The sequence below is a fragment of the Mytilus galloprovincialis genome, chromosome 10 (genome assembly GCF_965363235.1).
Source record: "Mytilus galloprovincialis chromosome 10, xbMytGall1.hap1.1, whole genome shotgun sequence".
Classification (NCBI taxonomy): domain Eukaryota; kingdom Metazoa; phylum Mollusca; class Bivalvia; order Mytilida; family Mytilidae; genus Mytilus; species Mytilus galloprovincialis.
In genome coordinates this window covers 12,849,061-12,869,897 of record NC_134847.1, presented here as the reverse complement: position 1 = coordinate 12,869,897, position 20,837 = coordinate 12,849,061, and the positions used below count along the sequence as shown (strand labels likewise).

Genomic DNA, 20,837 nt, shown 5'->3' with positions numbered 1-20,837 from the left:
AGGTAGACGAAGTTGACATTCAAGCGGTTGTATTGAATTTTAATGTCTTATAATAGGCAGATCGAATATATTTACACTTTATTTACTGACTACTTTTATTTTAGGATTATTTTCATTTTTACAAAATGAGACTGCAACATTGTTTCTTTTTAAAAACAATAATTTTAGTTGGCGTGGATTGTTCAATAAATCAATAACAAACAATAAACAATCAAATTCTAGAAATAATCAAAACATTATATAATATTGTTATTCAACTTTATTTTTAAGAGATAAGTGATGAACTCAGAATTGTTTTAATTGGAAAGACAGGCGACGGAAAGAGTACTACGGGTAATACAATTCTTGGAAAAGGGAGATTCATTGCAAGTAATTCAGCGTCATCTGTAACCCGAAGCTGTGACCAAGGTATGTCATTAATAGATGGGAAAAACATCATTGTTGTAGACACTCCTGGTCTTTTTGATACCAACATGACCACAGACAAAGTTCAAGATGAAATTAGCCGATTCATAGGCCTTTCTGCACCTGGTCCACATGCAGTTATTATTGTGATGATGCGAGGCAGATTTACCCCTGAATCGAAAAAAATGGTTGACCATTTTGTCGACCATTTTGGAGAAGATTTGCTCAAGTATGCAGTCATTGTCTTTACTCACTGGAGCGTTAAGGACGACGATGTAGCCTTAGAGGAATTCATTCGCACTGCACCTGACGATATGCAAACGTTTGTTGCAAGGTGTGGGAAGAGATGCATAGGAATAGATAACAAAGGCCCACAAAGTTACCGCGAGAAAAAGGTAAAAGAACTCATCAAAATGGTTAATGACGTAGTAACAAACAATGGAGGGACATGCTACAGTAATGAAATGTACGAAAAGGCAACACAAGAATTGTTAGCACATATTGAAAAGACACAAGCTGCCATTCAGGAAGAGATACGACGAAATGAAGAAAGGCTTATTACAGAACTGTCCGAAAAGTATACAAAGATAATATCAGACTTCGAAAACAAAATCAGTCAACTAGAAAGGGACAAGGCGGAAAACAAAAAGGAGCTCTTAAGTATGAGGGAACAACAGGATTATCTTGAAAAGCAGTTGTTAACTGTACAAGATGATCTTAACATTCAGATACAACAATATAAAAAGATGATAGAGGAGAGAGAAAACGAAAGGGTTAGATCCGACAACGAAAATCTGGAAAAAATACGCAGTCTGGAATTAAATATAAGAAAAGTAAATGAAGATATGCGCATCAACAAGACTACTGATGACAGTACAAAAAGACAGCTTGAAACGGACCTTCAAAGAGAGAGGGTAAAACTTGAAGAAAATTAAAAAAAAAACAATGATCAAATTAAAACATTGAAAAATAAAGTAGATAATTTGGAGGACAAGGCACGTGAATATCAAGATGAAATTCAGCTGATGGATGCCAAAATAAAAAAGACCGCGAAAGACAAGGAAAAACAGGCGAAAGTTCATAGACAAAAGGCGAAGAAACACCAGGTAGTTCTGGTTAAAAAAGCCAGAAAAGCTATGAAAAACATGAATGCAAGATGTTTGGAACAATATGAAGAAATCGAGTTGTCGTTTTTTCAAAGATTGAAGCAATGGATCTTTGGTGAAAAGAAACAAAACACAGAATAACCAATTTCTAAAGTATAATTTTAAACTTATTGTGAACAAATGGTAGTTAACAACAGAAAACGACGTAGGAAAAGAATATTGGGTTCAATTGGATAATGTTTAAATCTTTTTAGCTAATTTTATACTTTCCAGTAAGAAACTACACGGTAAACGCTTACCGATTGCATGTTTATCTTTCTTTTTATAACTTATTTGTTTTACCTGTAAATAAGTCTTGCAAACACCCCCGTCCACCCATCCCCCACCCTCTGATAAGGAGTTGCTGCTAACAAGTAAATCGTGATGACGCAAGGATTCCAAATTATAGTGTCGAACGTTTTACGGCCGCCCGTTGGTTGACCGTAATACGATAAAGGTGACACATATTACATGAATATTTTGAATTGTCGTAAACAGAGTTTTGCTCTCTTTCGCACGATTGTAAGATAACTAAATGACAATCATCACCGATTGCCATTAACAACAAATGTGTGCCACAACTCGCGAATCATCTGGTAAGCTTTCTGAACAATTGATTTTGGTCCCTTTTTTGCGAGAAACATACAGCTCAAGCTCAGTCTATAGTTTCCTGTGTTGATAATTTTGCATGATGTTACATGAACTTGAATCACTTTTTGTCGTCTTTCATTTGTTTGCCATTGCGTTGTCCATTTACCTTTTAGATTTATATGCCCCACCGTAGAGCAGAGGGTATTAAGTTTCACCTGTCGGTCTGCACGTACGTCCTTCCGTACTCACATCCCATATTTAGTTTCAGTTCTCGAACTTTAGCAGATCAAGGTAGAAATTAGGAGGCCGTTCTTGATTTCTGTCCCTTTATAATAAAAAAAATTGTTGAATTTTTTGTTTCTATTCCCTAACTTTAGTTTGGCTCAACTAAATGTTATAATAGTTATAATAATTATCAAAGATGTCAGGATTATAATGTAATACGCCAGACGCGCGTATCGTCTACATAAGACTCATCCGTGATGCTCATTTCAAAATAGTTATAAAGCCAAACAAGTAAAAAAGTTGCAGAGCATTGAGGACCACAAATTCTAAAATATTGTGCCAAATACGGCTAAGGTAATATATTCCTGGGGTAAGAAAATCCTCAGAATTTAGAAAAATTCAAAGTTTTGTTAACAGGAAATTTATAAAAATTACCATATTATTGATATTCATGTCAACACCTTTCTTCGCTAGCCAAGGGTTACGATCCATTCCCGCTCTCTTCACCCTTGGCAATCCGCCAAGGGTGAAGAGAGCGGGAATGGAGCCAACATTTGTGAAAACAATGTTGCGCCATCTGCCGGAAGATTTTAGTCACGTCCATTCTGAATACATTATTCTTGAATAAATTAGCACTTGAACTCTTCAATTTGGAGGTAAAAACACGGTAGTGTCTAGATTCTACAGACTTGGTAAAGTCTGAAACGAAATATATGTCAACATTCATACATTTGTGCATGAAACATACACAGGAACTTCTATTAGTTGATTAAAAACATTCAAGTTGTCACTAAATATATAATCGTATGTTTAGGGATGTAAAGACTTGTTGCACAATAAATACGTGGCAATTGTTTACAAACACTTTCTACATTTACACGTGATCATGTTAAAGGCGCTTTTTGATTGGATTCAGCGAGTTTCGACTGAAACATACAAAAATCCTTAGCCTGTGTCTCCGAAATTTTATCTCAATCCGCCAAGGGTGAAGAAAGCGGGAGTGGATCGCTACCCTTGGCTAGCGAAGATGGTCAACACCGAAGTTCTGACTACGAATACCCTCTGGGACGAATCGTCCACCAGCAGTGGCATCGACCCAGTGGTGTAAATAGTTATCAAATGTACCAAGATTATAATTTAATACACCTGACGCGCGTTTCGTCTACATAAGACTCATCAGTGACCAAATCAAAATAGTTATAAAGGCAAACAAGTATAAAGTCGAAGAGCATTGAGGACCCAAAAATTCTAAAAAAACAATGTGCTAAATACGGCTTAGATAATCCATTCCTGGGATAAGAAAATCCTTAGTTTTTCGAAAAATTCAAAAGTTTGGAAACAGGAAATTTATAAAAATGACCATATAATTGATATTCATGTCAACACAGAAGTGCTGACCACTGGGCTGGTGATACCCTCGGGGACGAATCGTCAACCAGCAGTGGCATCAACCCAGTGGTGTAAATAGTTATCAAAGGTACTAGGTAAACTTGTTATATACACAATGATTATAACTACAAAACATAGACCCAGTAAAAAATTGGGTAGCGTCACTTTCATCGTACTTCAGTTATGTCCATTCATAACTGTATATGATATATGCAAGCTGTGGCATCATATGTGTCCCATGGACACATTCTCCATTTATGTTGCTATCATTTTATTAATATTTCCCAATTCAATTGTGTCAAAGAATTCCTGATTTTGATGTAAATTGCATTTTGTATATACAACTATTTAACAAACCACATCTCTTTTGGAGATATTTATAGATTATCGTTGATAGTCATCTCAACGAGATTGATTTTCTCGCTTGAGTCGGTGCTGTGAAAGTGATAAAAGCAATCGAGTTGAGATGACCAATGATAATCTGTTGATCACTATTTTACATATCACGACTTTGTTAATTTCATTGACAACGGGCACGTGCGCCCTTAGTATCCAGCGATAATTTTTCATATCACTCTACTGTACTAAAAGGGAAATTATTAGTCAGTAAGATTGAAGGAATATTTCGTAAAATAGCGATAAATATAATTATTATAGAAATTTTGATTTGTTCATGTAATTGTTCCCAGATCTGATCGCTAGGTTTCATCTCATAGAGAAATAACTTAATAATGTTACTACTTATAGTATGAATTAATATAGGTAGCGGCCATATTAAATTATACGGAAGACCCACCGTAAAGAGAATGTAATAAGGCTTTCAAAAACAAAGTAGCCATTAATGTGGTGTTTCTATGCCGTAAATAATACACGAAAACTCTTTTAGAAGAATATATTTTGTCATTACTTCTAAATTTCTTGCGCTCCACAGAGAATTCTATAGTAAACAGTCGTATCATAATCACATCACATCTTAATTATAAAAAAAAAGAAGAATTGGTATGATTTCCAATTAGACAACTCTCCACAAGAGACCAAAATAACACAGAAATTAGGGCCTTCAACAATGAGCAAAGCCCATACTGCATAGTCATCTATAAAAGGCACCGAAATAACGATGTAATTAAATTATTACACGTGTGTAAACCAATCCAAGGAGTAATCAAGCATTTCTATAATGTCTTCGTTTTTTGGAAGACATTTTGCAGTTTTCTGTTTATTATAATTTGTCATGAGGGTTTGATTTTGACACTCGTTGTGTGTTCCCAAGTGTATTGGTGTCATGTAATTATTTAAGTATTCTTTCTATTGTGTTGGATTAAATGTTTTATTGTTTTCATTCCGCATGGTGTTTCGGATATCAATTTAGGTCATACTCGGACCAAGGCCGTTCATCCTCATCAGGTGCTCTGGCCAATAATTAAATTATTTATTTGATCTATTAATATGCTTGCATTTTATATCGGATGCGATTATCTTAAAGAGCACGACACCTGGCGGATCTTTTATTCTATATATACTATCTTTTCTTGTGTGTCCTTAATTACATTCAAATTATAGTTTTGATGATGTAAGATATTCCTTTAGATTTTTATGTCGTTTATATGCAATTATAGGTGGTTTTGGGAATAGTTGTTTTGCAGTTTTATTTTTCTCAATGATGTGCCAGTGTTTTCTTATCAGTCTGCCAAGTTGTTTAAACAAAGGATTGTATCTAGTTGCCAACACTAGAGGTGGCGCTATACGTTTTTTCTTCTTTTTATAAATCAATGTACCATGTCTAGATCTTTTTAATGTTTCCTTCATAATCGGTTCAATTTGGCTTTCTTTATATCCTCTTTGTATTAATTTATTTTTGAAAAGATCTATTTCCTGTTTTCTGTCGATTTCATTGTTAGACGATCTTATTATTCTTATTGTTTCCCCAATAATGAATCCTTTGAAGACTGCATTAGGATGAGAGGAGGTTTTGTCTAGGTATTGGAAGTTATCTGTAGGTTTCCGGTATAGTTTAACATCCAAAATGTTGTCTTCCAAGAATCTCTTCCCCTTATATATTGTTACGTCTAGGAACTGTATTTCAGTATTTGAAATGGTGTGTGTGAACTTAATTAATGGATGAATGCTATTAGCAATTTTTATAAATTCCATGAAATGTCTTTCAGATTTATTAAAAATTATAAACCCATCGTCCCTGTAAATTGAGATCATTAGGATGTCCTCCGAATATTGGAATCGATTTAGTATGTCTGATATTATTTCAAACATTCTTAGATCTGTTAGGCATGGTGCGGCTGATAGTCCCATTGGGACACCCACTCTCTGCCGAAAAATATTTCCGTGAAATTCAAAAATATTATTTTGAAGAACTATTTTTAGTAGTTCCAAAAATTCTGTTTTAGGTGGAAGTTGGATTTCATATACACATTTATTTAGTTTAGGCCAAGCACGATCCACCGCCTCAATAATTTCTTCATGACGCATATTTGTGTACATAGAAGAAATATCAAATGAACACATAATTATTTCCTGAGGAAGTTTGATTTTTTCTAGTTTATTAATAAAGTCAGTGGTGTCTTTAGTGTAGGTCCATTGTTGTTTTACCACCGGGTTAATGAAATAATCGAGGAACGTCCCTACTTTTTCAAGTGGACTATTGCATAATGATACAATAGGTCTACCCGTAATATTAATATTGTCTAGCCACTCTTTGTTAACTTTTAGTTGATTTCATGTCAACACCTTTCTTCGCTAGCCAAGGGTTACGATCCATTCCTTGGCAATCCGCCAAGGGTGAAGAGAGCGGGAATGGAGCCAACATTTGTGAAAACAATGTTGCGCCATCTGCCGGAAGATTTTAGTCACGTCCATTCTGAATACATTATTCTTGAATAAATTAGCACTTGAACTCTTCAATTTGGAGGTAAAAACACGGTAGTGTCTAGATTCTACAGACTTGGTAAAGTCTGAAACGAAATATATGTCAACATTCATACATTTGTGCATGAAACATACACAGGAACTTCTATTAGTTGATTAAAAACATTCAAGTTGTCACTAAATATATAATCGTATGTTTAGGGATGTAAAGACTTGTTGCACAATAAACACGTGGCAATTGTTTACAAACACTTTCTACATTTACACGTGATCATGTTAAAGGCGCTTTTTGATTGGATTCAGCGAGTTTCGACTGAAACCAACAAAAATCCTTAGCCTGTGTCTCCGAAATTTTATCTCAATCCGCCAAGGGTGAAGAAAGCGGGAGTGGATCGCTACCCTTGGCTAGCGAAGATGGTCAACACCGAAGTGCTGACTACGAATACCCTCTGGGACGAATCGTCCACCAGCAGTGGCATCGACCCAGTGGTGTAAATAGTTATCAAATGTACCAAGATTATAATTTAATACACCTGACGCGCGTTTCGTCTACATAAGACTCATCAGTGACCAAATCAAAATAGTTATAAAGGCAAACAAGTATAAAGTCGAAGAGCATTGAGGACCCAAAAATTCTAAAAAACAATGTGCTAAATACGGCTTAGATAATCCATTCCTGGGATAAGAAAATCCTTAGTTTTTCGAAAAATTCAAAAGTTTGGAAACAGGAAATTTATAAAAATGACCATATAATTGATATTCATGTCAACACAGAAGTGCTGACCACTGGGCTGGTGATACCCTCGGGGACGAATCGTCAACCAGCAGTGGCATCAACCCAGTGGTGTAAATAGTTATCAAAGGTACTAGGTAAACTTGTTATATACACAATGATTATAACTACAAAACATAGACCCAGTAAAAAATTGGGTAGCGTCACTTTCATCGTACTTCAGTTATGTCCATTCATAACTGTATATGATATATGCAAGCTGTGGCATCATATGTGTCCCATGGACACATTCTCCATTTATGTTTCTATCATTTTATTAATATTTCCCAATTCAATTGTGTCAAAGAATTCCTGATTTTGATGTAAATTGCATTTTGTATATACAACTATTTAACAAACCACATCTCTTTTGGAGATATTTATAGATTATCGTTGATAGTCATCTCAACGAGATTGATTTTCTCGCTTGAGTCGGTGCTGTGAAAGTGATAAAAGCAATCGAGTTGAGATGACCAATGATAATCTGTTGATCACTATTTTACATATCACGACTTTGTTAATTTCATTGACAACGGGCACGTGCGCCCTTAGTATCCAGCGATAATTTTTCATATCACTCTACTGTACTAAAAGGGAAATTATTAGTCAGTAAGATTGAAGGAATATTTCGTAAAATAGCGATAAATATAATTATTATAGAAATTTTGATTTGTTCATGTAATTGTTCCCAGATCTGATCGCTAGGTTTCATCTCATAGAGAAATAACTTAATAATGTTACTACTTATAGTATGAATTAATATAGGTAGCGGCCATATTAAATTATACGGAAGACCCACCGTAAAGAGAATGTAATAAGGCTTTCAAAAACAAAGTAGCCATTAATGTGGTGTTTCTATGCCGTAAATAATACACGAAAACTCTTTTAGAAGAATATATTTTGTCATTACTTCTAAATTTCTTGCGCTCCACAGAGAATTCTATAGTAAACAGTCGTATCATAATCACATCACATCTTAATTATAAAAAAAAGAAGAATTGGTATGATTTCCAATTAGACAACTCTCCACAAGAGACCAAAATAACACAGAAATTAGGGCCTTCAACAATGAGCAAAGCCCATACTGCATAGTCATCTATAAAAGGCACCGAAATAACGATGTAAAACAATTCAAACGAGGAAACTAACGGCCTTATTCATGTACAAAAAATGAACGACACCCACTGAATTACAGGCTTCTGACTTCGGACAGGCACACACATAAATAATATGGTGGGTTTAAACATGTTAGCGGGATCCCAACCCTACCCCTAATCTGGGACAGTAGAATAACAGGACAAGATAAGAACGAACTATAAAAAATCAGTTGAAAAAGGCTTAACTCATCAGATGGATAAAAATACAAGTGGAAGTGGCCGAGTACTTGTAAATCCCAACATCAAAAAGACACTAGGTACAGATCTGAGAGTACTCGCAGTTAACTGACAGCTAGTTCAAAGCCACTAACAACTAATAAAAAAAATCATGCATCTAAAACTAAATTATCAATTCGTAAACATCCAACATCCAATGGATTTAGTATAAGACGTCATAAAGAGTCAGAGAAAACCATGACCTTGTGCAATGACAAGATACCGGTATTGACATATTGAAGATCCATGAAAGTATATGTATATAACATACTAGTAATTTTTAGTTTGATTTCAATTTACTGATAACAAAATCAATATTTATACCAATAAAAACAATATTCAATGATCTTATTACAGTATTGATTTGGTAACCTTTTAGAATAAGTTTGTTTACAGGAGCGATAAGTTTACCAGGATTATTTCTAAATTTCTGGGCACGGTTAAAATCACTCCCGCAAAAATGAGGATGTGCTATTTGAAATAAGTTTTCAACAGGTACAACTAAACTTCAAAACCTAATCTTTATATCTTTGGAAAAATTTAGTGAAGGTTTTAAGTAATTTATGGTAACAAAATCCCTGGTTTAATAATTTACTAGTAATATATAGATTACGTTCGTTAAAATCAAAAACGTCACAACAGACACGGGCATTGCAAACGAGCTGTGAAATTTAAACACCGTAAGATGGTGCCAAAGGAACATCACCATCTAAAATGAAAAATTAGCAATGGGGAACGAAAAATCGTCACTTTAGTCGTTAATTTTAGTGTGGAGTCTCGTTTAAAATCGAAATATCTATATCTACGAAAGGACAGTTATTACTATTTAAATTTGATTTATTTGAAATTACTTCCTTTGGGTAAACTTCAGCAGTATATTGAGAAAATTCTTGATTATTTTTTAATGAAAAAATATTACAAAAATAACGGTAAGTGTTGTTGAATTTATCAATTAAATTCAATTTCAACGGGTCTTTACTGAGTTTAGTCATAAACTGTACCTATAAAGGCTTCTGCTGCGCATTTGAAGGTTCTTACTGTGAATTGGTTATATAAACTCACAAGTATTAGCCTTTCAAAAAGGGTTAGTCGTCTCTTAGCTGATGAAAATGGAAAGTGTTTTCGCTTTGTAGACTAATTCCTTTATAATAGCCACGTGCATCAATCAACAAATTTGACCACACACGTGAGGTCACACGTTATGAAGTAGTATATATCGTTTAACGTTGTTGTTTACGAAACTCCAGAAGATTCGGCTATTTATAGATAAAAGTTACCTGTGTACCAATATCATGAATATGCATGATTAATGACCAGGCACAATCTTATTGCTTAAATAAAGAGGATAAATCCGATACTCTACGGGATTGAAGGACATTTACTAGGTTTGGATTGTCCTAACCAATCAATAAACTGTGATTATTCACGTCTCGTAATATTTTTCAATCAGGTAGTAAGAAGCATTCTCGCACTGACTGTCCATCGTTCAATTCTTAATATCGTCTCCTCGGAGAAGATAATAAATATCAGTAAAATATTTCAGACTCTAGTAAGGTATAATATTTCAGTGCTTTTAAAAAAGTCCCTTAACTACCTTCAAAAAGTTTATCACAAACATTTGTATTAAAAAATATTAAAATAGTAGAATTTATGGAGTGTAAAAAAATCATAGGTTTTTTAAGATGAATTACGTGCTTTGGATGGTCCGTTGGATTTATTAACAGTTTTAAAGTTTCATCTCTTTACGCTACACTTCAACTTAATCTTAACAAACAAAACTTTTCATTATTAATGAAATGTTCGTTTGGTGAATCGTATTGCAAATATGTTTGCTGCAACTTATGCTTATGTTATGCACTCTTCTATATTGAGAATATGCTGAATATTTTTACTGGGTGTGATAATGTAATCAAGGTTGCTAATTTTCTCCAAAATAACATATGTGTACATTTAGGCAATGAAGTTTATCGACAGGTTGTAGGTTTTCCTTTGGGCACCAAATGTGCCCCTTTATTGTTAGACTTGTTTGTGAACTGTTTAAAATATGAATTACAGATTATGACCAAACTCAGTAAATACACATCTTAATTTAATTTAATTAATCTAATTCTACAACACTTACCATTATCTTGATAAAAAATTTTCGTTTAAATAATCATGAATTTTCGTTACATACTTTAAAGACATGAAATATAAACGATTACACAGTCGGACAGCTGGCACATTTCTAAAGACAACAATAGAAGTCATGTGACAACCATATTTGGGTATGTTTTTTTCTTCTTTTTTTTTTTTACTGCATGCAACGAGTTTTTTCTTCAACACGTTCTATCAAATGAATTCACATCATTCAATAGTGTCTTACGAGTTACATATCTTTGATGATATTTCAAATTTATGTTAAATGCCATTCATATTTTTAGTATCATATACTGTTTAGAAGCGAATATATTGAAGACAATAATTACATTTAAAATAAATTAAGTTTATTATATTTTTATAATACAGGTATATGTAAAACATTTAGATATATATTTATTAGATATTTTTCCAAACAATTGCTAGACTGAAAAAGAGTTATTTGCTCTTTGATCGGATTGTTTTCTCTTTGACACATTCCACATGTCCATTCTCAATTTTAATTGGCAATTACTCATGGACTGTCATTATTACCTAGGCTAAGTTAATTTAATATTTCGGAATATAGTTTTACATCTGTCACCGGATAATACAGAAATACATTATTACTGCTTGCATGTGTATGTTTAAAAATTTCGAACTTCGTGTATTAAAATAACTATTTTTTTTTCTTATTCTATTATAATCGGGCTCTACTGAATGGACTCAAATTGTAACTATAACCCAGGATAATAATTCAAATGGTGAAACATGAACCTGAAAATTATCAATTTCTCCACCTGTATGGTACCTGTATAAATACAATGCAAGGCATATAGCTATCTGCGCTGCTTCAACTTCCGAAGTAAGGTTGTCGGCTCTCCGAACTTTACCGAAGTCCTGCGTTTAACACAGATTGCCGAGTTTATGAGCTTCGGTCCTTGCTTGAAAGTTGGCGCTGTTTCTTACCTCTAAATTATAACCCTTATTCATAATATAAAGTGCGAGGCATACAGCTAATGCGCTGCTTCTTACCTCTAGGAACCCCCGGAATGAGCCTTGCTGCAAGCCTAGGTTGGTCCCTTCCGTAAAACATTCAGTATGCCTTCGGAATATACAAATATGGTCGTTTTTAACTATAACTGGGAGTTTTCCGTGTTATAGTGATTCAAAGACGGAATACCAATACTTTAAACTTTATTAGTAAGGTCCGGACAGTACCAGACCTAAGACCTAAACTGACCACAAAATAACATACAAAAGCATATAAAAAAAAACAGTTACTATAGAAAAGGATTAGTGTCCAACGGATTAACTTGTCATGGTCAGAGTGATTTCCATCACGACAAACATATATTTAACAATAGAATTAATTAGACACAAAGAAATGTAAAAGGTTTGATAAACGGATTAATAAATTGTCACTATAGCACTTAAAATATATTGTCTGAACTGGATTTATTTCTAGTCGCAAATAGTCCAAATTTTCCTGGTTATATAACCATGCATGGTCTTCTTAAACTAGTTATATGTGTCCGCCCGGAAATATTTTACACGGACAAATTTATCTCATAAAATTTGACCCTCGGGAATGACTTGTTCGCGAGCTCCGGAAAATCTAGGTAATTCATTGGTTGAAGTTATTTATACTGATTTTCTATCATAATGTTTAACTTGAAATAAGACATTTGAACATTTGAACACAAGCATGAAACATGTAGCGGCAGATTTGTTCAACTGTAGGCTTAGTGTCGGGTTCAATTAATGATAGTATCATACTATGTTGGTAGTTTCTATAGATATTTTCATACTTTCACTCGAAAATTAGAATGCAGCCATTTATATGAAAGAACCGACTGTTGGCATATCTATTATCATTAATACATGTGTAAAAAAATGAAATTATAGAATGTTTATCAAGGAGAAAAGACAAACAAAGTTCACATGCTGAAATACATCGCTTGATTCAATACAACGATTATGGTTTGACTATTGCATATAGTACATTAGAAGGAGTCCTAATTACGAATTACGAATTTGAACATTGACCAATGAACCATACAAATTTGATCCAGGTCAAATGACATTTCAATGACATAAAAAATGTAAACAAACATGATATTTTCACAAATCGAATAGAATAAACTACTGTTATCCGGATAAGGGCATTCTATTTGAATGAATCAAATGATTCTCATAGTTATTTTGTATAAACATAATCTGAAACTTGGTAAAAAAAGAAATATTTACACAAAATTGATTTTTTCGGATCATGAAAGATCACGTACCGCTTTTTGAAGATCGTTAAAAGCGGGATCGTGAAAGATCTGATGCTACGAAGACGTTCAAATTATTCTTCAATTATATGATAATTAATATATCTGTTATTGGTATTGAGAAAAACTACATTGGCCAAGATCCTCACTTATCACGAGTTATAGGATAACTACATTTTTTAAAGTGGATATTAAAATCACATGTCTGTCAGACGGGATTCACCTGACCTCGACTATGCTTGGATGACAATTAAGTAATGTGGTCAAGTCTGTATCGCGGATCCGTTAACCTTTTGGATAATTGTCTGTTGATATGATTGTAAGGTGTACATTTTCGACTTCTGCAAGGTTTCAAATAGAATTGACCTCATTATCATGCATCATTTGGCAATATTCGTTTTATGCTTATATACCTGTATGCTTTTTTTTAGATCGTGACGTTCCATTGTCACCATCTTATGGTGTCTATATATCTCAACTTGTACGATTCGCTCGTGTATGTAACAACGTATTAGATTTTAGCGAGAGAAATTTATGTTTTACTGAAAAAAATTTATACCAGTGTTTTCGATATCACAAACTGGTCAAAACATTTGGTAAATTTTATCACCGGTATAAGGAAATAATTCGTAAATATCCCTCAACATGCAGACATCTTATACGTTCAGGTATTTAACATCCAATTTTTTATGGAAATATTTTTTATAAAGCACAAAAATGTCCGTATTCACCTCAGAAACTAACAAATCCTTTAGATAGACTTATTAAGAAGGGATATAGTTACGATACTGTTGTCAGGTCATTAAAGATTGCATATTTTGGCTTTAATATTGATTCACTTATAGGGTCTTTGCAACGGAACTAAACACATTTATTTCTAAAAAGCAGTTGTTGGCATGACACGGGTTATGTTCTTCTCATATATTTTATGATAGTATGATACTAAACCCCTAACGGGAGGGATTGTGCCTGATATTCATATGATGAAGACATCATCTTTCAATCAGTTTAATTGAGGTCTGGAGCTGGCATGTCAGTTAACTGCTAGTAGTCTGTTGTTATTTATGTATTATTGTCATTTTATTTATTTTCTTTTGTTACATCTTTTAACATCGGACTCGGACTTCTCTTGAACTGAATTTTAATGTGCGTATTGTTATGCGTTTACTTTTCTACATTGGCTAGAGGTATAGGGGAGGGTTGAGATCTCATAAACATGTTTAACTCCGCCGCAATTTTGAGCCTGTCCCAAGTCAGGAGCTTATGGCCTTTGTTAGTCTTGTATGATTTTTAATTTTAGTTTCTTGTGTATTATTCGGAGTTTAGTATGACGTCCATTATCACTGTACTAGTATACATATTTTTTTAGGGGCTAGCTGAAGGACACCTACGGGTGCGGGAATTCTCGCTACATTGAAGACCCATTGGTGGCCTTCAGCTGTTGTCTGCTCTATGGTCGGGTTGTTGTCGCTTTGACACATTCACTATTTCCTTTCTCAATGTTATAGACTACAGCGCCATGGTATTTGATGTATTGTCTGCATGTTTCATATAGGACGCCAATTGTATTTGATATATTGAATGGTAGTAAAATGTCTATGACAGCTGGTTGTCAGTCAGGGTTCATATACTTTCGACCTTACGTTCCAAATAAATTGGCCAAACATAACTTTTTCATTTGTCAGTTTCTAAGGTACTATATAAAGGATCGGAACACCTACATTTGGTGTACGGGATGTTTGTAGAGATCAGTATGGCAAGGTTCATCTGACCTTGACCTATTTTTATGGAGCATTGAAATTCTTAAGCGTATTTGACACTACTAGTTAAACCCTATATAATACAAACGTTCAACAAATATACTATCATAGGTTAAGCAGACGAGACATTTCAGCATTTACGCTCTGGTATTCTTAAGTCTGTATTATATAGTTTTCTCATTTGAAATCAATCCACATCTGCTTTGTTGTATATACAGATACATAGAACTGAAGAAAGTACTGCTGCACAAATGTTGGTTATCGTTCAATCTCAAATTGTTCATGAAAGATGTTGTTTTTGCTATAGGTAGCAATACACAGTTAGGAAAAAAACTTAAAATTGACACTCATAATTTTTAAACACCCTCTTTCCCCTCCTGTCTAACAAGAAGGCTTTATATGTGTGCTATGCATGTATATACTTATAGAAAAAGAGAATCTTCCATAGGTTTGATTTCTAATGGTCATAAGGGTGAAATATAATCCCTCTTGGGTGTAACCATGGCAACAATCTGCATTTCTTAGATATAAAATATAGCAAAAAAGGGGGGTGAACATGTCACAAAAGTCTCCATAATTTGGTCTAAAGGAAAATTTTAATCAATTACAGTATACCTTTCCTGAATCCATAGGTTTATATCTATCAAGTGGTCCCAAAAAAATCATATGCTTATCTGCTCGTTTTTCCATAAAATTGAATTGAAAAGATCGAGGGCAAAATCTTTGTTGATAAACACTACAATAATGTATGGACCTATGAACGGTACGGATAGGAAAATACGGACTGTCAATCATATAAATGGCCTATAAAACATGATAAAAACAATCTTAATGTTCATATAAACCCACTAAAAAGGCTATATTATTCTTCAATTATCTAAAAAATCAATTTTATTGTACAAAAACTTTCATATTTAAAAAATTCACAGGGGCCATAATGTGAAACTAAACTTCTAACTGTGTATTGCTACCATAGGTTTTTGGTTGATGGTTGACATTTTGGTTTAAACGTTGCATACCCATATTATTGTCTAAATAGTGGCGGTCTACCTGAATTGCACTAGACCGATTCTCAGAGCTGTTTTTTTTTTCTCACTGATTAAGACACGTTTTTAGTTGTTTTTTTTTTTTTTTTAACTTTCGAGGTAAGGTGTTGAATTAGGAAACAAAGAATAGCTTTAATGTTCATTCTTATCAAAATACTTGCAGGATTCAACCAGTTGCATGTATATCAAATGGTAAAAGAAATATTGATTTCTGATTACTAGTATTAAATCTGGTCACGCATTATCTTTCACGATCAAAACAATGCGTTGCCTGATCTTTCACGATCAAGTTTGAAGAAAATTCAACAAAATTCAAGGTTTTCATAAACAAATTAACGCTTTTAAGGGAGGGGCATACTATTATTTTACTGTGTTATCAGATACACCAAAGATTAAATTTCTAATATATCATGATATATTGAAATATGACCAGTATATGTACACCTGGCGTGGTTTTTTAAAATTAATTCCTTATACATGCATTGCGCCTTTTGTATTTTTTCATAAAGTACTGCATATTAAATTTTTCTTTATCTAATTTCACAGTAATGTTAAGAAAGTTGGACCATTTTGACAGACATATTTTTTTGTTCGAATTTGTTCCGCGTTGTGAAAATTAAGCGATTTTTTCACAGATTCTGAACTAGAATTTACATTAAATGTCTTTCACGTACCAGAACTTTCACGATCGTCTTGCAATATTTGACCCCCGTTAGATATTCTTTCACGATCATTTCTCTCGTTAAACCGAATGACACCCGTGCATATACAAAAATATATAGTTGACACATTGCTTGTAGTTTCTAATCAATGGACAACCCTATGAAAACTTAACATAGAGGATTCCGAAAATCAGACAAAATGTTAAAGAAGAGTAGTGAACATCCTTAACCCAAACACAGCTGATATACTGCTTATAGTTTCTGAGAAACAGACACAACCACGAAAACTTAACCTAAGTCACTGCTAGCTGAGGAACAGTAACTCTTTTCGGACCATCTTTGAACTGCAAATTGTCACAAAATATCATGAGGACACAAATAGTACGGTGACAAATAAGGTAAATTTGAAAATTTAATGGACCGAAATACCTCATGGCTAATTTTGGTCTTATTTTGTAGTGGAGTGACAAATCGGGAAAAGTCGCTTAGTTAAGGAGTTTAATGGACCGAAATACCTCACGGATGAAAATTCAAATGAAGATAGAGCAAACATTATACTTTCATTTTAGCCCTGTCGTAGAGTTTTCCCACGGTGCAGTTTTTTGTAAAATCGTGTAAAAGTGAGATTTTCTGATTTTTTTCTTTTTCATTTTCAAACACGAGAACGCTTATAATAAATTCCCGAATCAAGATATCATAAACACATTTAGTATCAGATGAAAGAGTGATGTATCAGCTTTTATTTGACATCAAACTTTAATATCATATGAACATATAAATTGAGTGAATTGGACGATTTTCAAATGTATGTAACATTATTGTCATTATTGTCAATCTTTCCGTCTATCATAGTCTATTACATTTCTTATATATCACCAATAGTAAATTTTCACAAAATATAGTGGAACAACCAATACTTAAGAAGTTTTGATATATAAAAGTTTGATAGAACATAAAAAAATCAACTTTTACGAGCATTTTTATAAAACTCATCACATAGCAGTATTACTACTCAATTTTCACCTCAATGATTCATGTAACGTTCCCCTTTCCTATTTACCCCTATGATATGAAATGCAATGAATTTAATATGCATTTTTCTTAAGTTTTATAAAAAGAATATACTTGTATCAATAGGTGTGTCGATGTGCTTGAATAAGTACAGATGCTAAGGTTTAATAACTTTTGAGGTGCTTTTATTCTTGTTTTTCGAATTAGTATTTAAAGGTTAAGGAAGACTTAGGGAGCTACCATTTGATTTTTATGGGGGGGCTAGGATGAACAATTTTGTCCTGCCTTTTTGTAGCTGTAATCTCTGTCCTGCCTTTTTATTTTTTTTACTCTAATCGGTCCTGCCTTTTTTTTTAAGTTTATCCTGACTTTTTTTTACCTTAATTGTCGTCCTGACTTTTTTTTTTTGCAAGTGTCACATCCTGCCTTTTTTTCTTACTCAAAACTCCTGTCCTGCCTATTTTTTCAAATTTCATCCTAGCCCCCCATAAAAATCAAATGGTAGCTCCCTTACGAGCTACAGTTCCGCAACTAGATCACTGTATGATCTGTGATATTGGGTCCAGTTCAGGTGAACCAAATTTGATAAACATAGACATTAAAAGTATCCCATATAGCAAATACAGTTATTCCATTACTAAAAATATGTGAGTATCTAATAGTTCCCCAAAATAAAAAAAAATGTAATCTCTATATTCTCTCATATTCTGCTATGTTGTCACAGACGAGACAAAACTGACACGGCATTTAATAATGCAAAAATCATTTTTCCGACTGTCAAGAAGAATTGTATACCTGCAGATACGTCAAGACTTTAAAAAATGACGGATCGAGCTACAAAATGTCGTTTTATCAGATAGAGCTCTTGTTGCTTACAACCACATCGTTTGGCTCTGATGGGCTAGTTGTGTCATTTGCAATCGACTAAATCTCCTTATTTTCACATTCAAATCAAATCAGTGTATTTCTAAACTAAAGGGGCCTTAGGGTACATCAGTTATAAATAAGATGGGGGAAATACAAACATATACACATTCATAAAGATAACATGTGTAAAACATTATATTTAAGAATAAACAAGCATGGACACAGATCATTGTGGATAGTTATACATAGTTGCGAGTCATAGTGCTTTGTTGCTATCATAGCACTTGATACTGAAGTTTGCAAAATATGCATGAATTTTGGGGCCCTTTATAGCTTGTTGTTCGGTGTGAGCCAAGGCTCCGTGTTGAAGGCCGTACTTTAACCTATAATGGTTTACTTTTTAAGTTGTTATTTGTATGGAGAGTTGTCTCATTGGCACTCACACCACATCTTCCTATATATATATATATGATACAAATAGATACTGTAGTAGTATTACTTAATGTGTGCCCTTTTTAGCTCGCTTGGTCCAACTTCGTTAACTTTTACATACAATCTTCTCCTCTGTTATTACTGGACCAAATGTAGCCAGTTGTACCAAAATCATCATTGGAGTATCCAGTTAACAAAAAATGTCCGGTGTGACCCCGTCTGCCTTCCAAGACAGAGGACAAGGCTAAAATAGATCATTAAGTGTTAAATACAAGTTTTGTTTATTAATTTGAAACCAGTTATAAACAGAGAAAATCTGACAAAGCAGAAATGTTAAGGATGTTTAGCACTACCAATTATCCCTTTATGTCAAAACTGTCAGGGGACTTCTTATGTGAGTTTTTACCCTTTAATGACAAAGTTTTATCCTAATTTTTTTTATTTTTGTTTTGCCAATTATCGGGAAAACTCTCATTGATACAAAGAAAGTTAAAACTTCAAAATTTATCAGCAAGACCTTGATAACGATTTTTACCATTATTTTGTATTTTTGCTTTATATCTTAAAATTTTTGATAGATTATAGATAGAAAATGAAATAAGCAAAAAAAATACCAAAAAAAAACCAAGCAAGACAAGATTAAAACATCAAGGAAGAAATCGTCTAAATATTCTTTATAAGGAATTACTTCGCCGTAGCTGACTGACATGCTAGAACAGTACATAGTAAAATGCAAGTTTATCTATAGTGCTAGATTTTGTTTCAATTAGATGTTGAAGATTGTTTCTGAAAAACTTTGTGTATGAATTTATGAAAGGATTCCGTGTTAAACTTTCTTCTTTTGTGCCAAATCTTTGTGTTTGGATTGGCACAAAAACCCCAGAAGCTCACAGTGACAGGAGACTCCCCTTTAAATAATGTTTGGCCCAATCACGGCCATTTTAGAATTTCTAATCTTCAAAATCGAAAATATTTATAAGTTTATTTCAGTGAACATTCCTGCAAAGTTTCGGGAAATTTAGTTTCGCAGAAGATTTTTAAAAAAATGTGAGAAGTACATTGGAGTTGATGGAGTCAAATCGATGACAACACCTAACACACCAGCCGAGTATTGTGTCATGTTAGTGTCATTTTTTACACGTTTTCTGCCTAGACCGGCAATGATTGTTATTGAAATAAATAATTTGTGAGAGAAGGGACTGGTAGGTAAAAGAAAGATAGCTCCACCTCCTCAATGGTGTTAACTAATTTTAAAGTTAGTGATAATTAATCTTTCTCTAATTCTTCGTCAATTTATCCCTTTCTGCACCCATTGTATAAAAAAAATTAATCAACATGTGGTTAGTTTGATCTCAGTTCTTCATTGGTTAAAATCCAATTATGACGTCGACTTTTCTTGTTTTCCTCTGAATTTCCTATTGTGACGGCATGAAAAAAGGCGACCATGCCTGATGACGTCATATAGAAAGAACACATCTTTTTGCAGATCAATCGCAAAGAAGAAATAAGTTTGCCTGCGTATTGTTTGAAAATCCTTAGAGAAACAGATTCTACCACCAAATCTCGTGTAATACGATATTTATCCACTCCCGACAGTTAAATTTTAAATATTTAAAACGCTCGGCGAGCCTTGCGTTTTTAATTTGAAAATTTAACTGTCTCGAGTGGATAAATATTGTATGAGGGGGGATAGGCCCTTTATCGGGACTCCGCGATCGGGTGTTTTTAAGCTCGGGATTTCGGGATTGACCCTTTCTGGATCCGGGAATTCTTTTTTTCGTATTTCGGGACCTCGGGCTTTCGTGTTTTTAAGTCCGGGATTTCGGGATCAGGTATTTTTAAGTCCGGAATTTCGGGATCAGGACCCCTCCTACCCCTCCTCTCG

At 33.7% G+C, this 20,837-nt stretch overlaps 1 protein-coding gene across 1 annotated transcript in view; it reads left to right on the top strand.

Moving 5' to 3' along the window:
- Nucleotides 1–1,824, top strand: part of LOC143048978 (uncharacterized) — a 44,182-nt gene extending 42,358 nt beyond the window's left edge. Inside the window, exon 9 of the mRNA XM_076222815.1 lies at nucleotides 271–1,824. Coding sequence (XP_076078930.1) covers nucleotides 271–1,340 — 1,070 coding nt within the window. The 3' untranslated portion in view covers nucleotides 1,341–1,824. The remainder of the gene's footprint in view (nucleotides 1–270) is intronic.
- Nucleotides 1,825–20,837: the final 19,013 nt, after the last annotated feature.